Raw genomic sequence first — 26,950 nt, forward strand, 5'->3', positions numbered from 1 at the left:
GTGACGTCATAAAGATGTTTGTATAAAGGATTCAGTTTGCTATTGCCATACAGGCAACACTAGCTGGTAAAAGTGGCCATTATGTTGCCAGTGGTCAACAAAATCCATTTTTTAAGAGCATAGAAGCCAAGCACTGGCTAAGAGTCAGTGTTCTTCCTTTCTAAGACTTTTATTTTTCCATTCTTTATTTTGGGGCATGAGTGAAGAGAGGGTTGTAAGTTGTGCAGATGCTATAGAAGAAGATGCAAATGCTGCTGGAGAAGAGCACACTTCTAGGTGTTTCCAAGCCTCAGCCTTGTGTTGCTGCATCCCTAGAAGGTATGGAAGGTTGTTTTTTTTTTCACACAGTGGCTGATTTGTTGGAAGACAAAGTTTAGAGATGGTATTTCCCAGATAACAGAACCAAGAAATGTTTAGAGAGCCATGTATTCAGGAGTTCCAGCTTGGCCCTGAGACCATGGGTGTCCAGGGCTATGGGTGCCATGCAGTGTGCATGGCCCTTATGCCAAAATCTGTGGGTGCCCGGCCCCTTCATGGGGAATTTTGTGGGTGCTTGGGTACCCAGGGCCCCAGGGAATAAGCACCTATGCATGATTTTAACAGTCTATAACAGAGCTTTCCAAACTTTTCATGTTGGTGACATGCATCCTTTCGTAACACACTAATTCAGTTTTACTAGCAAACCAGAGGTTAAACTAACGCCTTTCCAGTCCCAGAAGGAGTGTGGGCAGTGTTCGCACAACAGACCTACACACTGCAGCCAACATCCTAATGTGTTGTGACACCCAGTTTGGAAATCTCTGGTCTTTGTTAAGCACTTACAAATTCTTACAAATTTATAATTAGGCACACTGGTTGAGGTCACTGCTAGGCTGTTACGATATTAGGATACAGGGCTGAGAAGAGATCCTCATTTCAGTCCCTATTCATACCTTGTATGTTGACAGGCGGTTGTACTTGCCAGGGAGGAGACCCAAGGACAGAAAGAAGAAAAACGAGAAAAAGAATTATCCTGAGGATCTATCCTGTGATGTCACCATGTTTGAGCAAAGGCAGCAGAACATGGGTCAAGACTATTGGAACATGACACCTGCAGGTGACTTGGGTGTACAAACAGAGGCCATCAAGCCAACTTTGGCAACATGTACCCAGCCCTATGACAGAAAAATTCAAGATCCCCATATACCTGTGCCTTTAAGTGATATATTTTTGGAAGAAAAGCAAGGAGAATGTGATGAAAAAACAAGTGCAAATACTTTCCAAACGCCACAACAAAAGGAGGGATCAGATAATATAAGTGTATTATCTTTGGAAAAGGTAAAGAAAAGGATAGTGGGTGCAAAATTAGAGGGTGATCCCTCTGAAGAAGGGAAGGAGTATCTAATTATGGCAGCCGAAGACAGCAGACAACATAGAAAATCTGAATTGCTGAGTGCAGTGCACCAAGAAGTAACCGATGAAAAGGAGCAACAAAAAGGTAGAGATCATGCAGGGATTATATTGGAAGGTTTGCCCTGTAAGAAGGACCAGAAGCGGAGTCACCAAGATGTGCCATTCCAGGAGCTGCAGCAGGCTAGAGAACTAGAACCAAACAGTACATTGACTGCCAATGAAAACAAACCTCAAGAGGAACAAAACGCAAGTATTGATTCCAAGGGCACAACTTCTTTGCAGGAACTGTTCAACCAACCAGCTGTGCCATGCAATGAGGAACAGCAGGTTGGGAGGCAACAACAACATGGTATGGGTATCACCCATACCATGGAGAAACCAGTGTTCTGGAGTCAAATAAACCCTGTATCTAAAGGAGATGTTCACAAGGAGGAGCAGGCTTACAAAGATAACACAAACCAGGAGGTACAACAGCCTGTGGAAGAAAAATACCCAGATATTTTGTCTACCATGTGTGGAAATGATGAACAAGACCAACCAAAAGTACAACAGCTTTTAGATTTTGTAAAAGAAACCTCCTCCAATGAGATAAATTTGTTTGACCAAGAAGACCAACTGCCTATTTTACCCAAAGCTATGAGCTTTCCATTGGAGGACACAACCTGTGAGAAGGAACAGGAAGACACACAAGCTGCCAGAAGTTCAACATTAGAGAGCTTTCTCAGCATGTCAGAAGATCATCAGTCTGTTCCCCACCAGATGGATCTACAAGTTGTTGCAAAAGAAAACATAACTACATTGCCCCTGGGTGTAGCTTGCACAATGGATCTGCAAAAACTAGCATATATAAACAGTTTGCCTCAGGATGTTGCTACTCATGTTGCAAAGCAAAAACACTCAGATGCACAGCAGCTTCTTTTACTGGAACAAATTAGCACACACCATGATGAAAAGGAAATGCAAGAAGGCCTAGATTATGCACATTCCAGATCTAAGGGCACTGCCTATACTGAAGAACAGGAGAAGCAAAAGCTCAATGCATCAGAACATACTACTACACTTCCTGACAACATAAGCTATGAGAAAGAACAGCAAAGACAATTGGACTGTGGGGATTCTGGGTCCGAGGGCACCTATGACAAGGAGGATCAGGACCATCAGGGTACTCTTTACTTAGAAGTGCAACGGCCTGAAGAACTGTGTGTAAGAAAGGACAACCTATACACTGGCAGTCTTGAAATACCCTCCCTGAATGAAGAGCAAGAAGCCAAGCACGATGAGAGCAAGGTGCATATGCTTGCTTCCTCTAAAGAAAACGCAGCAGCGCAGGAACAAGAAGGACAACCACTTCCTATGCTCCCACAGGCAGGATGCAACACAGAAGGGGAGCAACTGGAGGCATGGCATATCCAAAATACAACATCCATACCGTATGAGGAGCAGCAGGAAAGGGAACAACTGAACCTGGGCATGACCTGTGAGGAGCTTCAGAAGAAGGAAAAATGGGGTCTGTCAAGCACCACATTCCCTTCTACTACTAAGGAGGATGAGGGGCATATGTAAGGTGATCATTTCCTTCATTTGAGGCAAAATCCTCAAAATTACTACTTTTGCTGTCTCAGAAACTACCTCCACTGAAATATGAAAGCTGAAGAGATATTACTGCTTTTTAAATTTTGCACAAAGGTACAGTTTATATGTAGATTAAATCAAAAAGTAAACAAAATTGAAAATAATTGCTGTGGTTATGACTATTTGTTGAGCCCATTTGTGTAGGCTACTACAATGTTACAAGGGAACTAAATGTTAAAAGGATCTGGCTCAGATCAGTGGGAAGCTTTTGGAATATAGGTATGGAGTTTTTACTCAGAGGCAGTAACTAATGAGAAAAGCTACAAACCCATAATACTACTAGATTTTAGCACACTAATGTTAAGAATGATGGCCAATCCACTTGCTACGTAGTTCTAATGTGTTAGACCAGGGGTCAGCAACCTCTTTCAGCCGTGGGCCGGTCCACCGTCCCTCAGACCCATTGATTTGGGTCAAATGTAATCACCCAAAAGCTTAGTTTCTATAGAAACTACTAGAGAGAACCATGTTTTCAGTATACAGAGAAGCTTTAAATATGACTGTTCCTACAGGTAAGAACCATCCTTTAAAAATTCCAGAATATGATAATCTATAATTCCTATTAAATTAGAACTCAGAGATATAATCTAATTAAACAGTGATATGCCTTTTTGGGAAACACTTAAGGAAACCACTTTTAGTAGGTTGCTTACTATCTGAGTATTTTTTTCATATTTATTTTTGATATCTTTGGTATTACCTATAGCCGAGATAAATAAACACACATGATGATACCACAGAAGTGGGGATCACTCACACATGCTTAGGCCTCACTGTGATGAACTGAAGCAGGTGGGAATTATTTCCTTGTTGGAATGTTTGCAGTTATTGATAGCTTCCATTTGATCACTGCAATGGATTGATTTGAAGTCATGTTTGCCCCCCCCACCTGTCTTTTATTTTGCCTGGCCTAGCCTGAATTTTGTCCAACCAAAGGTGGCAACCCTAGCCAGTCCATATCTCACAGGAATGTTGTAAGGATAAAAAGGAGTGGGTCACACATGCTGTCTTGGGCTCCTTGGAGGAAAAACAGGATATAGATGAAAATGCTACTACAGTACTAATTTATCACAAAAGTCAGTAAAAGCCCAAGGAATCAGGATGTGAATGTTTAACGAAATTTTGTCATGAGAACAAAATTAATTTGGTTTGCACGCATGACCCAACATCCCTATACAACAGATGTGTTCGGTTTAAATCATGTTGAGTAAAAAATATTTAAAGTATTCACAACTAAAACAGCTCCTGCTGGGTTAATAGAGTTTAAAAGAACTGCTATGAGAGTGCCTAGAATAAAAATAAAACACAACTGTTCATAAATAAGTAGAATCCATTTCACACTTTATCCCTGGAGACAAGAAGTTATGAGCTCAAGATTTGTTTCTCCTTTATGTGAAATAGCTCATGCAGTTTGGATTTTGGAAAATAACAACAACATTTGTGCGACTTCGTTTCATATTTACACCTGCCAGGTATTTGACTACAGGCTTATTTGATTTCTTTGGGAAGATTTTCACTCCCCTGGTGTGTGAGTGAAGCAATAGCAATATTGTGAAATTTGCAAGTATCACATAATGTGTTTATTATGGCTATTCCTCTGTCACGGCAGCCAAGGAACCCCTTTGGGGCTAGATAAAAAGTTTGCCAAAAATAAAATTCAAATATCCTTTGAATCAAAACAAGATAAAAAGAAGATCTACGCCGCCACTGTCAATGCTGCCACTTCCAAAACATATGCTCCAATAAAACATGAAAGCTTTGGGGGCCTGCTTTTTGCAAGCTTCAGTAGCTTGCACTTCCTTCCCCTCTCCCCCCATGATCTATTATTAAAATGCATCGCCTGAATTTGCGTACTAAATGGCATGCTACACATTCTCAATGATCTCCAGTTTATTTAAAGGAGCATTATCATCTTCAAACATCTTATTAGAGAAGATGGATTTCTTTATCCAATGCAGTCATTTTTTGTGCTATTTGTTCATACACAAGACACCAGATATAAGGACATCCAGCAGAATGTCTGACAATGTACAGCAATAATCAAACGAATACAAAAGGGAGGCACAACTGCCAGAAAACACTCAGGTGCCAGGAAATCACCCCACCACCACCACCCTCTACTCAACCACTAGCTGAGAGCAATCCCTTCCAATGCTGACAGTCCTCACCACAACTCAGTAAGGGGGAACCATAACCTGGGAAGGCTTGGAACTAGCTGAAGGCTTTTGTTTCATTGTGATCTTCAGGTGTTGTGTGCCTGGATCAGAAAATAAACTGGGGCAGGTTTGCCCTTTCCTACCACGTTCTACACATGAACCTTTTTAAAGAGCCCTGTTTGTACCCCAAAAGAGATGCAACATTATGAATAGCTAAAAGTGCGTTAAAGGCTTTTAAAGTATAGGTGTGGATAAGTGCTTAGTTCACACGAAGACCCATTAAATAAATAAATAAATAAATAAATAAATAAATAAATAAATAAATACATCTAGCACTCTTTCAGATCTCCTAGTCTGCACAATGGCACAATTACTAGTTATTATTATATCTTCTGTGGAGAATATTTAAATACATAATTCTCCTTGATGTGTAGATATTACTCCTAAAAAAACCATTCTGAAGGTTGATCAAGAACACACCCTTAACTGATATAATCAACTCTAAGCTGTTATACAAACCTGCTTAATGTATAACTGCATCATTTACATTGTATATGCTTTTTCTTGGGAGGTGGGGATATACAGGAATTGTTTGTTATAAGTATTTTCAGAAACTGACTAGATCACAGACACTTGGGCCACCATACTACATAAGAAGAGACTGCTGGATCATGCTAATGACGCATCTTGTCCAGCATCCTGTTATCACAGAGGCCATCCAGATGTCTGTGGGAAGCAGCCCCAGCAAAATCTGAGCACAAAAGCACTCTCTCTCCCCAGCAACTGGTATTCAGAAGCACACTTCCTCCAACCAGAGACAGAGTGGCGCCATTATCGCTAGTGGTCACTGATTGCTTTATCCTCCATGAATTGTTGGTGGCCATGTTGGTGGCCATCACTCACTCTTGTGGGAACAAATTCCATAGTTAACTATGTGCTGTGTGAAGAAATACTTTTTTTTCTGTCCTGAACCTTCCAACATTCAGCTTCATCTGATGTCTCCCAGTTCTAGTGTTATGAGAGACGGAGAAATAATTTTATAAAACTCTGTTATGTCTCCCCTCTTCCTTGCCCCAAATATTGTAAACTTTCCTCATACAGAAATGTTCCACCCTCTTGATCATTTTGGTTTCTGCTTAATCCTGTAACTGTCTCATTTTGGTTTCTATTGGTCTCATTTTGATAATCTTGTAAGCAACTGCCTCATGGTAGCAAGTGTCTCTCCCCCTGAATTAGGAACAGATTTAGGAGTAGATTTAGAATTCAAAAATTAGGGACAATCCAGAGTTTGGAAGAAGTCTGTTTATAGGAACATAGGAAACTGCCTGGCAGTGGCTCTCCAGCATTTTACATAGGAATTGTTTCCATCTTTACCCGGAAATGCCAGGGATTAAACCCAAGCCTTTCCATATCTCAGTGGTGCTCTATTAGTGAGCCAGAGTCCTCCTGTTTACAGACTCTCAAGTTTGAAAATGAGACCTTCCCCCATACCTTACTTTGTGAAGGCGATTCTGCATTTGTGAGTTAAACTTTAGAGCTGCACCCCTTTCCCCACTCTCACTCTTAAATTCCACAAGTATAAAGCTAACTCAACTGTACCATATACCTGGATTGCACCCAGTCAACTACAACAAATGCTCTTTCAGAAGCCTAGTTACCTGAAGAGAAACTATTCTCATGTCAATTAATTTTCTCAGACATGATCAAATAAAGTGAGCCCCAACTTTTTGGGGTGAGCGTCTTCCTTCAGAATTCCATGTAATGTCCATGATAAAGATAGCAATATGCTATAAACTCTGTCCACTGATATAGGAACTTGGTGTTATTGCTACCTGTCTAATCCATATATTTCCCAAAACGTTTGTGGTACTAACAGATAGTCAGGCAATTGCAACCCCCCCCAAACACCCACTTCTTTCCATGCCTCCCACCACTGAACCCTAGGGAACCAGAATTTGACAATGGGTATTTGATTAATCACAGTTGCACCGAAAGAGGTAAAAGAACATTTTAAAATGTTGGTATTTGTTCCTAAGCTACTACGGGGATATTTTTTTGGGGAGGGGGGGAATCAAAGCCTTCAAGAGCAACTCCTAGTACCTTCCATGAGACAGAAATTGGAGACTTAGATTTATACACACTTAATAAATAAGTAGAATATTATTGGTTTATTACTTTTCACATAGCTGTTCCAAATGTTGCCCTGTGCTCCAGTTAGACAATAATGCAGATTGCAGAAAGATTTCTTTTCGGCAAGATAATGTTATCCAAAATACTTAGAAAATCCATTCTATTAAAGAAATGCAGCACTTCAGCAAAAAACACAGTATTTAAATGCCTCACTTAATTTTATCACATTCAAATCAGAAATGAGTTGAGTTAATCATATGTCCGACTTTTGTTCCCTTCAGGCAAAAGCAGAAAGATTTCTATTCTGGCATATGCACTAACATTCGCAATGTATTTGGTTTTACCTTAGGAAGAGTGAAATTTAAAAGCTACCAGCATCCATGTGTGTATGTGTGTCACAAATATTCTTGAATGTGGGAGTGCCTGAGAGCATCAAGAGTACAAATCGTCCTAAATGCACCTTAAAAGACCCATCTGGAGGTGCCCACAGATATCTTGGAATTGTTGTTTTCATCTGTCTGTTTTGGGAGATGACGGAAGAGTGCACCTTTGAGGGTGAAGTCAAACTGTTGAAGACTTACAGTGCCTGCTGTGGCTGTAGAGAGTGATACGGGAGAGACACCTTTGTTGCAGCTGGGACACATGAAGGGGTCCAGTTGTGATGATGCAGGTGTACTATGGTGTTTCTTCTTTCTAAGCTCCTCCCAGTGACATAGCTGCCAAGTTTTCCCTTTTCTCGCGAGGAAGCCTTTTCAGCATAAGGGGAAATCCCTTTAAAAAAGGGATAACTTGGCAGCTATGCCCAGTGAGCATTCCTCCTATGGTCAGTTCTGTGGATACACGACTGGACTAGCTCTAGACACTGTGGTCATCAGCAAGGGATTCTCACGGGTTCATTTGACCCAAGCCAATTCACAAGTGATAGCACTGACCCTCTTGATGAACTGTAATTCAGCAGTTTCACACTGAAGTTTCCCTTTGAAGTTCCTTTGTTTAAAGATAGAGACTTAAAGGTAATTTGAAGAGTAACCTGAGAGTTTGAAATGTCTCCTAGCTGGATTTTAGCTAGTTTTGCCATTTCTGATGCCAGATTTGGATCAGTTGATTTTGTGTGTGTACAGACTGGCCTGTTTGTCCTAATTGGAATGCAGAAGGGCATTGCAGCATAGCTGTCACGTTCTCCCTTTTTTAAAGGGAAATTACCTTATGCTGAATAGGCTTCCTCGCGAGAAAAGGGAAAACTTGACAGTTATGCATTGCATTGCAGGCAGATGATGGCATACATCACAGTAGGTAAATAAACCTCTGATTTCTGGATGACATTATTAGACGCTTTAATAGTGTCTATATCTAGCAATGCCATTCAAGGACTGCCATAGGAACCGACCCAGACCCTGCAACCATCATCTGAGACCCTTCTTTGTCTGCCTCCTCCACGAGAGGTCTGAATGGTGGCAACACTAGAATGGGCCTTTTCTGCAGTGGCTCTTCATTGTGGAATGTTTTCCCCAGGGAGGCTCGCCTGGTGCCTTCATTATCTTAAGGCGCCAAGCAAAAACATTCCTCTTCCCCCTGGCCTTTGGCTAATTAACAATGTACAGCTTTTTAAACTGGGGGTGTTGTTCTTGTTGTTTGCTACTGTGCTATGTATTTTTGTGTTTTTATATTGTAAGCCATCCTATGATCCTCAGATGAAGGGCAGTATAGAAATTTAATAAATTTAAATTTCAGTGTGTGTGATGAGTGGCTCCAAACACTGAAATTAATGGATAAGCCCTTGCAAGTGGGAAAGTTTTCTATGTGCACCTAAGCATCCATGTTAACAAAGAGCTGAACTGAGAAGCTGGTCTATTGTGAGGGCTTTCACACACTTTAAAGTGTGCCTCCCTAAATAGATTATTAACCAAACCATGTTAAACTTCATCAGGTAGAACTAACAGAATATTATATAAGGCAGCAAATGGAATAACAGCCTGGCTGCAGAGGACTGTTGCTCCTTTTGCGTCCTTATGTATGTAATATCCTCCAAGTTGTATGTGGTAAGGCATTACCCATTCATTAATTGCACAGTTTTTTGTGCACATAAATTATTGTATAAATCGTTTTTCCAAAATATGCTCTTCTACTTCTATTAGGAAATACATGGAAGTATTGTATCATCTCTTACTGCTTCTTATGAAAGTCTGAAGTCCTGTCTCAGGGATTCTTTTGAGTTAGCCAGACAAGGCTGGGATGATTATGATTCAGGCAACCAAAAAGTAGAGAATGCGCCTTTAAAAGTGGATTATAAATCTGTTAAATAACTAAAATGTATGGTGCAATTTAGTGATGACAAATTTTGCCAAAAGAATGACTCCAAAAGATGGTGCATTAAGAGGCAGTTCAATGACTTTGGTCTTGTTTGTCTAGGGCAGGGGCAAACTCCCAAGAGACTGCGATCTACTCACAGAGTTAAAAACTGGCAGTGATCTAGTCAAAGTTGTTGAGCTTTTTTAGGAATGTGGCAGGCCCATTTTTTAAGGGATCAGATCAAAGTTGTTGAGCTTTTTTGGGGGGGAGCCAGTGATCTACCACAGTGATCTACCAGTAGATCACGATCTACCTGTTGGACGTGCCAGGTCTAAGGCAAGAAGCAGCTTAAGGGCAGCAGTAGCAACATAGCCACACAAATGACCTCTAAATAAGACAACTCAAATGGAGTCCAGGTTGACATGCTGCAAAATGCTGTGTTAAGACACACCTACATCACTGTATGTTGACCAACAGCCCGTTCAGTTGCACCCATGCTAAAGAGTGGCCTGGAACTGAACATTTAAACATGTCATTCTAGTATAATTTTTCCATTTCCTTTTGGGCAAAAGTGAATAAAATTAAAAGAAAAAAAAATTCAACAGACAATTTAAATACTGTATGACTTCAAATCTTACACAGCTGCTGCTAGTGAGCATCCTCAATACATGTATCCTGTCATTAGGGAAATCAGAAGTCCCTTCTAAATACCCTTCCTGTCTGGTTGTTTATCAGCTCAGACATTACATTCTTTTGTAAACACATTGCAGAAATGCTATAGGGAAAAGCAAATGGCAAGAAGCAATTTCGGTTGTGTGTAATCAATACACACAGAGCTTTATTTTTATGTGAAATTCATATGCACTACTTGATATATTTAAAGACAAAAGGGAATAGTTTCACAGGGCAATTTTTTTAGAGCATTTAGTGTTTGGTAGGGGAAAAAACTACGGTAGGTAAACGACTAAGGGGAAGGGGGGGGGTAGAATGCTTCAGTTTCCACATCTGAAAAGCTAGCACTAGAAATTTGGAGCAGATTGATCTAGCCCTAAAAGTAAGCATAATAAGGATGAAAATAAATATTTAGTCCTAATATTAACTATTTCACAGAAGGAAATTCAACAAAGAGGTGCTTGGGACAGAAGGGAAGGTCCTTCTTTGTATCTCACACCATAGACTCTGTAACTCACAGCTGACTAGAACAATAAGCCCATCCACAGCAAGCTGTGAAAAGCTAAAAAGAGACCTCCCCATGCTCATCTTAAAAAAAAAAAATCTGCATCCAGATTCACCATCTGCTAGGCCCTCCACAGAGTTAACGTATCTCTGGGCATTTCAGACATACCGGGGGGGGGGGGCAACAAGTCCCCATGCACATTGCAATGCCAGAGGTCCTTGGGGGGAAATGGAGTAGCCATAGGGCCAGGAAAGGAAGCCGGCACACAACATACATTAGAAACCTCTTCACTCATTTTTGTGCATAAACTCAGGGAGGTTAAAAGAAGGTAAAATGCTGGATTCTCCCCCACTCCTTTAATATAAGTGTACAGTGTAGTGGCAATGATAATCTGTGTAACTAATGATGAATAAATGCAAAGGATAGTAGTTGTTATTTCAAATTTATTTTCCCATAATAAAAACACGTGTACAGTTCTGCACATAGTAACTCAAATGTTTTACACCAAGCCACAAGTCTAAGGGTGCTTATGCAAGGCAATTTATTGTGGACTCGGGTGCTGGTCATGCATGCACGTTTTGCATCAAGTCCACTTGACGTCTTCTTCAAATGCCGTGTCATATTATTTTTCCATTAAATCAGATACAGTATTACCATTTCCACAGAAAATCCAGGTGTTGCCTTTTTTAACCCAGCAGAAATGATAAATCTGGATAAACTAGAGAGAAGAAATGGGGTAGCATTTTGATGAGCACGACATTGTGGAAGTGCCCTACATGAAATCCATCCATTACAATGCCGAAACCAATTCCTGGCTTGTTACATTATCTGTTCAGACTTGTAGCCCACTCTAGGTCCATGACCAAAGCATCACAATAATATTTCTTTAGATGACGGGGTTTGTCCTAAGGCTACCCAAAAAGTGAAGATTGCTTCAAGAGGCCACCCACAAAAGAAGGCCAGGCTGCTGTTCTTCAAGCATTCTCTAGAAGAAAAGAGATTTCTGGCAGATGCTTTTTCTGTTTCTCATGCCTGCTAAAATTCTCTCTTCTTTGCCACACTTTAAAAAATGTGCAATGCTCCTATCCCCCTTTACATATGGTCACTTTAGATTGAAACAGAATGTGAAACAGTTTCCCAGGTTAGAGGCCTACACACCATACTGACTCTTTTTCTCACAACAGTTTCATTCATGTGAATGAAAATAAATAAATAAAAGTGATTGTAATTATGACCCGACTACTTGGAATGCTGGACATGAGTTGATTTTGATCTAATTGACCTTCATAATAAAAGCAAATACTCCAACCAGACTGGTTTGTGGATTAGACTGTAATGATTTTCCAATCTATTCCAGGTACCTTAATAGTTTCAGTCTATGAGCCATGATTCTATGTCTGTTTTGGGGGTAAAATATACTATGCATTGTAAAAGTCTTTTTGGAGCTAGACAAGTTGACTGCAGTAATAGCTGGAACCTACTGAAACATTGATCTATGTGGAATTAAATGTGCTAAGTAGCTTCTAAATTACATTGCAAGCTGATGCACTCTTAACTTGGTCCTGAAAATCATTATTACATATATCAATAATGATTTCCTATGGGATACAGAAAGGGGGAGAAAGGATTTTCCAAAGGTGGAAATGACTAGCAGGATAGAAAGATTGCTCCAGGGTTGTCCTGATGAAAGAACAGGTGGAACAATGTTGTTGACACCAGGAAGCTTTGCAAAAGGAAATTCCAGGTTATATGGCAAAATGAGTTATTGAGGGATACAGAAAACAGAATGCTTTTCAAGCATGTAGGGAAGAGGGTGTGGGGAGGAAGAGGTAAGATTTAGGCTTTACATGTACTGAAACAAGTGGGGGAAAGAAAGGAGTTGGCATAAGTTGTTAAAACAACAACATTCAAGTTGTTCTTGATATGTTCTAGAATAACAGGAAGGGAGTGAAATATAAACCCCATGAAGTGCTAGGGTTTAAACTTCTTCCTGTTTTATTTTAATATATAATAATCCAACACACACAAACTTACTGTGGAACCTCGGTTTACGAACGCGATCCGTTCCACGGAGGCGTTCATAAACGGAGGCATTTGCTCCCCGAAGGTACGTTTCTGCATGTGCGTGAAGCGCCGATAGAGCTCTTCTGCACACACACACGCTGCGCAGATCGCTTCTGCACATAAATGAGCTGCGCAGATCGCGTCTGCGCATCCAACACCGCAGAACCTGGATGTAAACACTTCCGGGTCCGCGTCGTTCGTAAACGGAGGTGTTCGTAAACGGGACTGTTTGTAAACCGAGGTACCACTGTACTTTTAATGTCTTATTTCTGAATTTGGAAGTTGCTAATGATTATACTTTGATGACTCCCAAGGAGAAGGTATTTCAAAATTGTGGAGGAGCCCTTGAGAATGGGGAAAAACCCCCAACACAGCATAACCTTGATTAAGGAAATTTAAGGAAGTCCCTGTTTTCAAATGGGAGAAACTGCCAATATCTCAGTAGCAAAAGGTACCAGTTTCAATCCATAGCCACTCTAGGTAGGTCTGGGGAAAACTCTTGCCTCAATCCCTGGAGAGCCAGTAACAACACTGAGAGGGGGAGCAATCCAAACTGCTTATCCCCCGCCAGTGAAAAAGGGGGTTGGATTGCTCTGCCAACTGGATGGATGGTTTGCTTTGGGCATAACCTTATCAACCAGATGCAGTGAACAGAAGGCATCCTTGATCAATGGAGAGAAGGAATAAGGTGCTCTCTCTGGTATACAGAGGTTAAGCAATTTAGGGTGCGGTGTCCAAATCAAGCACCTGAGTTGTGCTTCAAAGAAAGCAATGCAGGACAGGTACACAGGTGCTACTGGATATCCTCAGTGTGTTTATATCCAAGCTACTGATACGGAAGCCACTTTGAATAATAATAATAATAATAATAATAATAATAATAATAATAATAATAATTTATTTATACCCCGCCCCATCTGGCCGGGTTCCCCCAGCCACTCTGGTCGGCTTCCAACAAAATATTAAAATACAGAAATCCACTCTGGGCGGCTTCCAACAAAATATTAAAATACAGACATACACTTAATCTCAGGAGTATGTGTTCAGCGGTGGAGCAGGAGTTCCTAGCTCCTGAGGCATCTGCCCGTGGGGTGCAGGCACCGGGGGTGGGGCACAGAGGATTAAAAAGCCTGCTTTGGCACCCTAGCCCCTGCTGCTCACATCACCAGAGTGACCCTCTGCATCGGAGCCAAGCAGGGTTGAGCTGAGCTGCCTACCTGCCCACACAGGTGGAAACCCAGCCAGCCAGCACAGCACTTAGCAGGTTTGAAGCAGGTGCCCTCAGCATGGCCCACCACTCCTCTCTGCAGACATTGGTTCATCTGACGTGCAGGATAGGAGTGCCAGGCTGCACCACACTGGGAGCGTCTGCATGGGGGTGCCTGGTTTGTGCCCCCTCAAAAACCTGCGCCCAGGGCCATAGCCCCTCTGCCACCTGTACATGTCTAATTAATTTAGTATGAGAAAGGTGCAGATTAAAACTTGAAGTATTATGAGCTGACTGTATGCTCTGTGTCCCACTGAAGTCCAATGGTCTTGATCTTTTGCAAACCCAAGTTAAAGAAATACTATACAGTAGTATGATGTATTTGTGGGCAGGATTTGAACTATGAGCAACAGAAGGAATTAGAGATCATTGTATTCTTACTATGGTATAAGAGAGAGAAGATAGAGTGCAGCAAGGGGGAGAAATAAAAAAAACACAATGGAAAATGGGGGTGGAAAGTCGACAAAAGAAAAGAAAAAAATATTATGTATTAGAGTGTATATGTGAATTTTCTGAAAGTTTAATAAAATATAACTCAAAAGGAAAGAACTTTTGCAAAAAAAAACTTATACGCGTCTTCTAATGTTTGTTTCTGTTTTCTCTTTCTTATTTCCTTCAGCTTGAGGGCCACTTTCCACTTTCTTCTAATGTAAATCAGGAATAGTTCTCCCTTTTTTAAGGGAAATTCCCTTATGCTGAATAGGCTTCCTTGCGAGAAAAGGGAAAACTTGACACCTATGGGAATAGGGAACCTCAGACCCTCCAGGCCTCTCTTTCTGCCCCCTTCTTCCCAGGTTACACCCCTTACCAGCCCTGGGTTGCACTCTCCTTGAGTGTTTTGCCTGGCTGGAATGTGTCCATCAGAAGGGAAAGTGGAAAGCGGCCCTCAAGCTGAAGGAAATAAGAAAGGGAAAGCAGAAGCCTGCATTTGAAAACAAACAAACAAACGAAGAGCCCTATTGTAATCTGCCTCCTAATTTATTTTAAAGATGGACGTACTTCTTTCAAAGTAGGAAGTTGGGCTAGATGGCCTTTGGATGACCTTCCACATTTTGAAAATGTAATTAATAAAACTATTTAGTATCTGTCTTTCTAGCACTCATGGTGGAAGGCAATAAAAATAAAACCAATAACTCATATTTAACAAACATACTATGATTCCATACCACATACAGATACACCATACAACATTCAGTCATATGTCGGTTTAAGTATGCCTCGGTTTGAGTATTTTCAGTTTAAGTACTCCGTGGACCTGTCTGGAACGGATTAATCCACTTTCCATTACTTTCAATGGGAAAGTTCGCTTCAGGTTAAGTATGCTTCAGGTTAAGTAAGGACTTCCGGAACCAATTACACTCATACCTCGGGTTAAGTACGCTTCAGGCTGAGTACTCCGCGGACCCGTCTGGAACAGATTAATCCACTTTCCATTACTTTCAATGGGAAAGTTCGCTTCAGGTTAAATATGCTTCAGTTTAAGTAGTCCTCAGACTGTCTGGAACGGATTAATCCACTTTCCATTACTTTCAATGGGAAAGTTCGCTTCAGGTTAAGTACGCTTCAGGTTAAGTACAGACTTCTGGAACCAATTGTGTTTGTAAACCGAGGTACCACTGTACATATCACAATGATACAGTTGGGAGCAACAGTTGAAGTTTTTGCGTCAAAGCAGCGTATCAAAAAAACATTTATTATAGAACACCATCAAACCTCTGTCTGCTATTATTTGTGTTAATCAGAACTTTACCAATTATTTCAGTTATGCTTTTCATCCCACTTACAGAGCCTATATACCACTACGTATAGGGTTTAAAATGTATGTAAAGCACACTACATTAATTAGCAGTAGCCAGTTGGCAATGGAAGTGATAGCAACAGCAGAAGTAGTAAAATAAATGAGAACATTAAAGAAACCAGTAATTAATGCTAAAAATCCTTGACCTATCATCAATGTTTAGAGAACAAATTCATTTTAACTAAAGTACTTATTTTTATTTTTTTAGGTATATATGTCAGAATCATCTGCAGGCTGCAACTATCTCAGCTTAGATGACAGCATTTCAAATCATCTCAATTCATCCACGTTATCAATTAAACAAACATGATGCCATTACCAAACCCAACTGCAAATATTCAGGTCCCCCCCCCCCATATCACACTGAAGGTTATCTCCCTGGTAGCTCTGGAAAAAAAATCAGGTGACAGCCATTTCCCATGATGCTTTAAGGGCTGTCAAGCTGTCCATCAAGTTGTCACCTGACCAATCGTTCCCATGGTTCTTTTAGACTCTCCGTATGACAAATTGAAAGGCGCTATTATCTGCTTGTGGTGAAAAGGAACTGCTTCAGCTTTGATAAGATATCACTAGTCCCAGGTGAGAGGAGGCTGACAGCACATCAAGACAAGACAACACATGGAAACACTGAACACAGGAGCCCCTTGGTTTACAAACATCTGTTGTCATTATTTATTATCCTTCTCCCTGGTTTTAGTTTCAGACTTTGTCCTACGCTGGTTTGAAAGAAGGCACTCCGTTTTCAGTAGGCAAGTCTGAACTGCTGCTCTTACCACAGCTACTGGGTGCTTAAAACAGGCAAATAACAACAGCCATTATAGCTACCTACCTTACTTGATACAACTTGTGCTTGAAATGTTCTGGGAGTCTCATGATGAATTATTTCAGAAGAAATGAGAAACCCTGAAAGATAGGAAGATTCTTTGTTTTTTTTAGTTGCCTTTAAACTCAACAGTAAATGTTGATATCTGTGTTTATTAGGCAGTCCTTCATATCCCAGGATTTATGGTTCATATCGCTCAGTCTTAGCACGAGCACCCAAATTTATCTTTCAGAGCTCTCAGACCGAAAACAATGTGTTTGTTATTTATTGTGAGGTTGTGACAAGGATAAAATGTAGCTGGTTGCTAACATCCCCACCTTGTGTACAAATCTTTTCTTGCATGCAGTTTCGTAATGCCATGGAGGTGTATTATCATTTTGGATAGCTGTGCCAGTCAATGATTAGGGGAAGACAGTTCAATTATTTTGTAAAATAAAATTGGGTTAGGAGGCAGATCAAGAGGAATATGCACACCTGAAATATATAGTGAATGACTCATGACAATAAGGTTTCAATAATATGGAAGTTCAACAGAGGATGAAAACACACACACACACACACACACACACACACACACACTGTAGCATCAAGTGATGACACCAGAGACAAGGATTTCATGTGACCTTGCATAATCTCAAGCACAATACTTTTAAATGGAGGCAGTTCACACTTTCAGCTAAGGGATAAGTCATTAAGAGCAGAATCAGCACATATACAGCACAATACTGGGGCAAGGGGGGTATTGTTTTTGTTGGTTAGTATGTTATGTATTTTGTGATTTTATATTGTAAACCACCCTGTAATCCTTGGATGAAGGGAGGTATAAAAATTCAAACAGACAGACAGATCCACAAAGTTTAAGGGGGCTTTCTTCCAAGTAAGCAGATGTAGAATTGCCATAGCTGCCAAGTTTTCCCTTTTCTCGCGAGGAAGCCTATTCAGCATAATGGAATTTCCCTTAAAAAAAGGGATAACTTGGCAGCTATGAGAATTGCAGCCTTCATGATATCAAGGGATATTTCATAGTGCTGCAGCAGAGGGAGAGAAGGAGAACAGGGTCACCATCAGTTGTGCTGAAAGACCAGCAATGTTTGGCACCTCCTCTCCTGGAACTGTTTTCATTCTAGTTGGTTGTTCTAAGAACTACGGTAAGCCTCAGTCTGCTCTTTTCCTCCTGCCCCCCAATCCCTTTCCCTTTTGTATCAAGTTTTCAGCTAAATAGCAGAGTAAAAATGCTTCAAATAAAAATATTAATATTTAATGCAGGGCTGAATCTGTGAACAGTAGCATGTTTGTGGTTAATCCCAACATGCTAGCAATCACCTATTATCCAAAACTTCCCATGTATACTCCCCACCTGCAAGCTTGGGACAGCATGTTTTGACCCACATGAGCTCCCTGGGGTTTGGCGCTAATAGCCTGAATTATCACATCATGACATCAAGAACCCTCCTGCCTCACAACTACTAAGGATGCAAAAGGTATCATTTTATGACAGTGTGGTATGATGTTTTGTGGGCTGGATTAGGACATGGGAGACCTGAGTTCAAATCCCCAATCAGACATGAAGCTCACTGAGCTAGCTGCTATCTCTCAAACTAACCTACCTTACAGGATTATGATGATATCATGGACGGCGGGGGAAACCATGTGTGCCACCCTATGTGATTTGGAAGACCAGTGGAAAATATAATGGTAATGCTCCAGTACCATTAGCATTAGCATTGCTAATAGTAATAATTGTTGTACTCTGCAATGGACTGAATGAGGAGAGAGATATGAGAACATAGCCAGCTAACTATTCAAATCCACATATTTCTAAATAGAGGCTTGTGCTATTTTTGGTAAGGTGTCATCCCTTGTTGCTACCACTGCTATCAGTGGAAAGGTTAAATTCAAATAGTGGCCTCTGTGCCTGGATTCCTAGTTATCCGGAAAGGACTGAGAAATGAGTCCTCACAATTGCAGGCCATTAATCAGCCTCTTTTGTATTTGGTGGCAGTTTGAGAAATCAATCTGACTTATTTCAAATAAGAATTTGCTCTTATTTTAAAAAGAAATATTACATGGGCACACAAATTGATGTGGAACAGACACAAGAAAGATACCTTTAAACCACATGAAAATGCATTTTGGTATCACTTTGGTAAAACAAATAAACCCATCTCATAATCTAGGGCAGAGGCTTTCATCCTTTTTGGGTCCATGGCTCCCTTAACCAACTACATTCTTTTTGCGGCACCCCTGTGGGGCTCAGGAGCCCAGTTATGTCACCCCTTGCCTGCAGAGCTGGCAGCCCCTCAACCCCATTTCAAACATCCTCCCTTGTGGAGAGTTCCCTCAGCCTCCTCTCTCCTCTCCTTGGCAGCCGCAGCTGCTGCCCCTGGTTTCTGAGCTGCCCCCCCCTGGCCCCCAAAAGAGGTGCCTCCTCACACAGCAACCCTTGGCCAGCATTTGCCTGGGGAGCTTATAGCCAGGGCTGCTGCAACAAACAGCTGTGCAAGCCTTTGGGAGGCAGAGATGTGAGAGGGCATCAGAGGAAGGGAGGAAAGGAAAGGAAAGAGGGACCGAGGCCAGTGTTGCCTATGGCACCCCTGACCATCATTCAAGGCACTCCAGATTATCACGGCACACTGGTTGAAAACCACTGCTCTAGGGCAAAATTGTGCTGGTCACTTCTCACAATTCCTATCTCTATAGTTGGTCTCAGAAAAAGACTGCAACTATAACAGACTGTGGAAGTATTAAATTAGTTCCATGTGGTATAAAAGTCTCAAAGAACCTCTATACATCTTTCTAACAATACAGTAAAAGTTTGTCAGGGGTAAATCTGACCCCCTCTGTATTCTCCCCGTGCCCACTGTTGCCAGCCCTGCCTTCACCCTCACCGATATCCCAGCATGGTTGCCTTCACAACTGTGTCATGGCAACAGTGCAGGCACAGCCACAGATGTGGGTGCAGTTGCAGTGTCAAGAGCTGCAGGCACAATGGTGGAGGCAGGGAGGGGGCTGCACCATGGTATGTTGCCTACAGTGGGAAAATGTCTAGGGCCAGCCCTGTTTGCTCAGTGTTTGTGTCCAGTTCTAGGCACTACAATTTAAGAAGGATATTGACAAGCTGTAATGTGTGCAGAGGTAGGCAACCAAGATGATAAAAGGTTGGAAACTAAGTCTTATGAGGAACAGTTGAGAGAGTTGGGTATGTTACGCTTGGGAAAGAGGAAAATGAGAGGAGATATGATAGCCATTTGCAAATATCTAAAGGACTGCCACATGAAAAATGAAGCAAGTTTGTTTTCTCCTGCTCCAGAGGGTAGGACTGGTACCAATGGGTTCAAGTTACAAGAAAGAAGATTCCGACTAAACAGCAGGAACAACTTTCTGACATTAAGAGCTGTTTGACAGTGGAACAGATTCCCACTACAGGTGGTGGGATCTTCTTCATTAGAAGTTTTTAAGCAAAGGTTGGATGGCCATCTGTCATGGATGCTTTAGTTCAGATTCCTGCATTGCAGGAGGTTGGATCAGATGGTCCACAGGGTCCCTTCCAACTCTACAATTCTATGATTCTATGATTGGGTGTAAAGTTCAGCACCCTGACAATTTCAGAGTTGCTTTTTTTAGTTCTTAAGACTGCAACCTGAAACCACATGGTAATGGGGCTGTGGCCAATGGGAGCAGAATAAATTAAGCAAAGTAAGCATTTATGAAAAATATTCAGAATTCAAATGGCCTTCATGTAGAGTTTCTATTTTAGTACAATCAGTACACCAACCCAATATCATCGTTACAGAATCATAAAGTTAAAAGAGGCCTGAAGATAAACTGATCCAAATTGCTTCCCAAGGCACCATGCCCATCACTCATCAACCTTATACATGTTAATATACAAAACACAAACTGCAATGTGCTACAAGTTGAGAAGGCACCAACAAAGTGAACAACTCCAAGAGCCTTCAGGACATACAGGACCAAAGGACAAAAGCTGTGAGCCAAATCATATGCTGCAGGGGAATCCAGGAACAGCGAAAGAAGCAAATCAATCATGAAATGGAGTTTGAATACCAATGGATGTTCTGAAAGCTTGGAATTCTGTAAAATATTGTTTTTAGTGCTGCAGAATTCATGTTTCTCCCTCCAGAAGAGCTAGCAAGGAAGTTCACTTTTTAAAAAAAATGCAAAGATCATGGTTAACTTAATAGAAAGCTTGTCTACAACCCCTCAACATTTATTGTATTTTTAATGAATTAACGAGAAATCCAAATTGATTTGTTAACACATGAAATAAGAAGGCCTGCATTTTTCTAGCATCTTTATGACTTCATCTGAAGACCAGTTGCTACATTACATTGTGTTAAGGATTAATTTTATTTTTCACAGACCTAAGAATCTCAACATCTGGAAAAAAACTTTATATTCAATAGTGAAAACTAATGATCTGTTAGGGCTACTTCTGTGATGGCCAAGAGACCCCGCAGCAAACAGAACAAGAATGATTCTTAAGAAATTTTTCAATTAATTGGAACCCTGCAATAACTATTTCTCAACTTTGTAAAATGACACAGCTTAATGAGTCCAGTGGCTGCATTAATAATTGAATAAAAATAGCCTTCAATTTGAAAAAAGAGCACCACCAGTTCAATAGAGTTAAATGTTAGGGGGACAAAAACCTCTTTTTATGTGTGTGCATTTAATATAACAAACCAATCATGATATGAAAGATCTAGACAAAATTTAACAATGCAACATGATCCTTTGAAAACTTTATTTCCCTTCGCAATTGTGAACAATAAAGTTTTCTACATTAGCAACTGTGTAGCTGAAAGAGGGGAATGTGTAATTCATTTCCAGAAGCCAAGCCAAAAAAGAAAAAAAAAATGAAGGGAAAAATTGGATTCTCTTCTGTCGGCCTCCTGTGTAAAAAATTTTCTCCTTATCATCTCATCTAGTCATATCTTTCTGCAGTTTGAATTACCCTCTTTTCCTCAATCTGGTAAGGCAGTGAAAGGATGTTTGTTCTGCTAATTAACTTTATTACCCTGATAACTCCCTGCAGCCTTTGACGAAAACAATTACCGTTCCTCTTTTTTCCCCCACTGGCAAAAAAGAAAAAAAAAGACTATTAATTAGAAATGAGGCCCCAGTCCCTGCCATGTTAGCCTACCACGTTCTCAGACCCTCAAGCGGGATAGCATTACATTGTCAGTAGTAATTTAGCTCTCATCTGTCTCTGCTAATTATTGTCACATTCATCAAATTCATCAACAAAAGTGCTCTCAGAAGGATTGCATATTTGCAGTTAATACAGCATAAACTGGTATTACCCATCACCACATTTGTGATGATGAGAGGGACACAACTTATTCATCCCTAATTAGAGCAAGCTGGGTAATTAATTATACATTCCGCCTTATTACTTCTGAGTTCCCAGATATTGTTTGTCTAAAAAGGAAGAGAGGGGGAGAGAAGGGAAGAGGGGTAGGAGGAAGAGAGAGAAGCCTGAAAATGTAAAAAAGAAGAGGGGGGGGGATAAAAAAGGGAAAAAAATGGGTGATGTGTTTTGTCACATGTGCTTTGCCATAATTCCCACCTGACAAACTAGCTGATTCAGTAGAAAATTGCAAGTTGTCAGCAGCAGAATAAACTGCCGTAATAGCTGATTAATGATCAGCACCTGTGACAGGTGCTATACGGGACTGTAAACTTAGTTTGATTAACAGTCACTGGACGAATAAATATTAGTGACAGTCACTGGAGAGCAAGTTTGCTTGTTTGCTTTCTGTGTTAACAAACCTTGCACATTAAAGTTATTGATATTTTATGTGGCATTTCTATTATCAATATTTATTATTATTATTGTTGAAAATCATCTACCAACCTCACCAAAAGGTTCAGTTATGGCCAGATTGCAAAATAAGTAGTGTTTTGACAAGGTGACCAAGCAGGATTCAAAACTTTACACAACAACAATTAGGAATTTTGCATGTAGTCCATCTGTCATTAATAACAATGTTTATTTTTGTAGTATACACATCTTGCAGGAGCAGATGTAGATCTTTCCACTCCTAAAATACAAATTCTGTCACCAAAAAAATAAGTTTCCGCATTTACAGTACATAAAGTCAAGAAAACATGACATGATTTTCTTCTCTGGGTAAGGTGGGATAGAAATTTAATATACAAAAGGAAATAAAGAATATTTACATGTATACTGTATTCATTTTTCTCAGTGTAGCTCAAGATAAAACGTGGATTTCTGCATAATTTGTGTTTGGTTCAGTTTTGAAACACATTTTGTCATGCAGTGTGCCAGCCACGAGTCTCTATTTACAGTAAAGGTAAAGGTACCCCTGACCATTAGGTCCAGTCGTGGACGACTCTGGGGTTCCATGCTCATCTCGCTCTATAGGCCGAGGGAGCTGGCGTTTGTCCACAGACAGCTTCCGGGTCATGTGGCCAGCATAACTAAGCCACTTCTGGCGAACCAGAGCAGCACAAGGAAACGCCATTTACCTTCCCGCCAGAGAGGTACCTATTTATCTACTTGCACTTTGCCGTGCTTTCAAACTGCTAATTGGCAGAAGCAGAGACCGAGCAATGGGAGCTCACCCCATTGTGGGGATTTGAACCGCCGACCTTCTGATCAACAAGCCCTAGGCTCTGTGGTTTAGACCACAGCGCCACCCGCATCCCTTTCTATTTACAGTACTCAACTTCTTTTGGAAGATTTGCTGTAGCATCAGGAATTATAACTAGAAAATATATTAAAACATTCACGAGTTATTCTACATAAGACTGAGTCAAATTAGGTTGACTAAGCCAATGAAATATCAGTGAATCGCCAAAATGAAAGTGTGTTTTGAGTGTACAGTTGGAAAGAATGCAGTTCTAGTGAGAAATGCATCGTCCATGGGGAGGCTCTTTGGAAAGCTGCAAGGTTGTGCCTGTGCTGCAGACTAAAACACCAGCACCATAAATGGGCATCAGATCTTTTGGGAACACTTCACTCTATAATAGGCAGACAAAGACATGGAGCAATTCAATGCTGCGCTATGATGACAAATGTTCCCTCTGTGCAAGCCCTCTCCATCCACTTTGTGCTCTTCTGCGGGTTCTTCTGACCCTTCTGAGCCAATTTCAGGGTGGGTGGGTAGACAGAAAGCGGGTAAGTCCTGTTGCACAGGGATTCTACTGATAAGGGCTTGTTAGGTCAATTCCATCCGTAGGGTTGTGTTTAACTAATTCTTCTCAGATTATTGGTCCATTGAAATGAATGGACCTAAGGCAGTCATGGTTATTAACTTTAAGGAGACTACTCTGCATAACAGCTAGTTGAATACAACCCAATATATCTGCTTCCACTGGAACTATGCCAGGGATGGATCTATGGTGGTGCAGCATATACTATGGCAACTAGCAGAGAATATGGAGGTTGCTTAGAAGCTTGAGCACCTACCCTTTGAATACAACCATGGAGACTTCTCAGATTGCCATTGGCCTGACACACAGTACAGGATTTAGCCTTGCTCACCTGAAATTAAACAAGCACCTAGCATATTGCTATTTAAGTGACTATTAAAGTTGTTTTTCTTCAAGAATACCAAGTACAAACCAGTCATTTTGTGGAATATTAACTATGCAGTGGTTGAAATGATTTTTTTTGTTTTTGCTTTTAGTTTATTGAATCTGTATCTTTGTATTTTATCTTCTCATATTGTACACTGCTTCAGTAGCTTCTGACTGTGAAGTGGTTTATAAACCTTCAAAATAAATAAATAGCAAATTTCTAGCCCTCGTAGTTATGGAGGAAATCCTACATGTGAAAAAGTTTAAAGATGTTAAAGGTGTTTTTTAAAGTAAGGTTAAATATTCTGATGCTAAAATGAGTCAGAATTTGGGTTTCATTAGGCAGGAAGTAGACTTTGATAGGTCCTGAGATGGTTTTCACTGTCTCCCAGGGGCGTAGCCAGGATCAAAACTAGGGGGGGGGGGGGCGCCCAAGCCATGGTCGTTCAGGGGCGGGGCCAAGGCACGGGAGGGGCCACGAAGTGGGAATGTGGGTGGGGCTACAGGGCCAGCGGGCCCGATGACATCGTGGCGGCGGCGGCGGCAGCGGCCACCTTGTGCTTCTGGGGCTGGCAGCATTGGCGGCTACCCTGCTTGGCTGGAGAGGACGGGAGGGTCGGGCAGGCGAGAGGGGGTGGCAGGGCGGGTGAGGGTGAGGCAAGGCACGGCCGCAGTCACGACAGCTCCGAGGCGTTGCTGCATATCAGCATAATATTTCAACCATGTCGTGGGTTCAAGCCCCACCTTGGGGAAAAAATCCTGCATTGCAGGGGGTTGGACTAGATGACCCTTGTGGTCTCTTCCGACTACAATTCTATGATTCCATTGATATATTACCATAGCATGTGCATCATTCTGCTTTCTTGAATTGTCCTACTCCAAGGCATAGCAGCCAACTCCTAGAGGCCTAGGTGCCTCCCCCCCCCAATTACTAGTAAATACCGTATTTGAAAGAGTCATCCCACCATGTTGATGGGCTTTCTATGTGGGGCTTATCTGCCCCCCCCCAGTATTTTATTAAGGATGGAAGAGGGAGGGAAGGAAGGAAGGAAGAAATAGAGAGAGGGATAACTCATATTTGTGGGTACCTCTGGGTGACGCTGTGATGCTGGAACTCTGCAGCAAGAGGAAGATACCGGTACGCCTGTACAGGAGCCTTGTAAGCAGCTTTCTCTCTGCTTGATTTACAGCAGGCACGTCCAACAGGTAGATTGTGATCTACCAGTAGATCACTGGATGTCTGTGGTAGATCACTGGTAGGTCACTGACACCCCTAAAAAAAGCTCACCCAAAATTTTCCTCCTCCCTAAAAAAAGTTGAACTATGACCTGAAGCCCTAAACAAAAATGGGCCTCCCTCCCTCCTAAAAGAAGCTCAACAAGTTTGACCCAAACCCCCCAAAACAGGGCTTCCATTCCTTAAAAAAACCTCAACAGCTTTGACCTGAACCCCCCAAAAGGGGGTAGATCAGAGTCTGTGAGATCAGTAACTCTGTGAGTAGATCAGAGTCTCTTGGGAGGTGGCCACCCCTGATTTACAGTATACAGATGCAGGAGGAGGGGCAGAATGGAACACCACTTTTTATAAACATCACTGTGTCTGTCAAAGCTACACCCCCCCTTTCTTATTCACTTCCTTTTAGCCTTGCAGAGCCACCTTAGTCAAATTGAATCCTCTGCACCCTCATTAAATCGCCAATAGAACTCTTAATGCGATTCCTGAATGCTCATTAACAACTCCCACTGAAGAACAATAGGGTGAAGTGGTCAGCTATCGAATCTTGCCTGGGGATATCTGCTCCATTGTCTTAACTGTTTAACTACTACCGTGTTTCTCATATTATAAGACACGTCTTATATTTATTTTTTCCTTAAAAAACCCCACGGTGGCTTATTTTCGGGGATGTCTTATTTTTTTAAGTGGGAGCCGGCAACAGTGCGCCGCGCCGAGCCCCAACCCAGCGGGACCGGGTGAGAGCTGGCAGCACGCGCCGCGCGAGACCCGGGGAGAGCCAGGGAGCAGAAAATAAAAACAGCAAGGCTGCCCATTTGCGTGCTGCTGCGGAGCAGAAGAAACGCCGTGATCCAAGGAGCACAGCCACGTTGGCAGAGCAGGAAGCAGCTGCGGAGGCGGCTGTGAGAGAAGAGGCGGCGGAGGGCTTGGCAAGAGGCGGCTGCACGGGAGCCGCTTCGGGCAGCGCAGCGCAGCGCAAAGAGCCTGGTGAGAGGCAGCTGCGGCTGCAGGTGAAGCCCATGATCTTCGTGGGCGACTAGGGGTGAGCGCTCTGAGCGCTGTGGCGGCGGCGAAGAGGCGCCTGATCAGCCCGCCTCTCAGCTGATCGTCGAGAAGCCCCCGCCCCAGTTTAAACAGAGAACTTTACAACACAGGCAGTTCCCAAAAAGGTTTTGTTATTTGTTTTTGCCTATGAGCGGCTATTTGTTTCCATTGCCTTTTGCACAACTCCAGTTGCATTTAGCCAACTCTGGGCAGTGCGCGCGAACTCCGACGGAAGATGCGAGGAGGGTAGCAGTTAAGACGAAGTAGCGCGTTTCCTAGGAGGAAGCGGAGGAGAAGGGGCGGGGGTGGGAAAGGGCCTAAGAGGAAGAGAAGTGCACCGACCCGCCTCCGTAACCTACATGCACCCAGGTCGCCTCCT

The 26,950-nt window shown here is 41.8% G+C and overlaps 1 protein-coding gene and 1 long non-coding RNA gene across 2 annotated transcripts in view; one reads left to right on the plus strand and one right to left on the minus strand.

The window, feature by feature from the left end:
- The window catches only part of LOC118093467 (uncharacterized), a 441,102-nt gene that overhangs the window by 128,698 nt on the left and 285,454 nt on the right, over nucleotides 1-26,950 (minus strand). The window contains exon 5 of the long non-coding RNA XR_009557561.1: nucleotides 16,735-16,808. This is a non-coding gene — a long non-coding RNA (uncharacterized LOC118093467). The remainder of the gene's footprint in view (nucleotides 1-16,734; nucleotides 16,809-26,950) is intronic.
- On the plus strand, nucleotides 197-2,955 carry LOC118093948 (uncharacterized). Its single transcript, XM_035133813.2, has 2 exons — nucleotides 197-318; nucleotides 948-2,955. The coding sequence occupies exons 1-2, from the start codon at nucleotides 197-199 to the stop codon at nucleotides 2,953-2,955; spliced, it is 2,130 nt and encodes a 709-aa protein (XP_034989704.2).

The sequence above is a fragment of the Zootoca vivipara genome, chromosome 5 (assembly GCF_963506605.1).
Source record: "Zootoca vivipara chromosome 5, rZooViv1.1, whole genome shotgun sequence".
Taxonomy (NCBI): domain Eukaryota; kingdom Metazoa; phylum Chordata; class Lepidosauria; order Squamata; family Lacertidae; genus Zootoca; species Zootoca vivipara.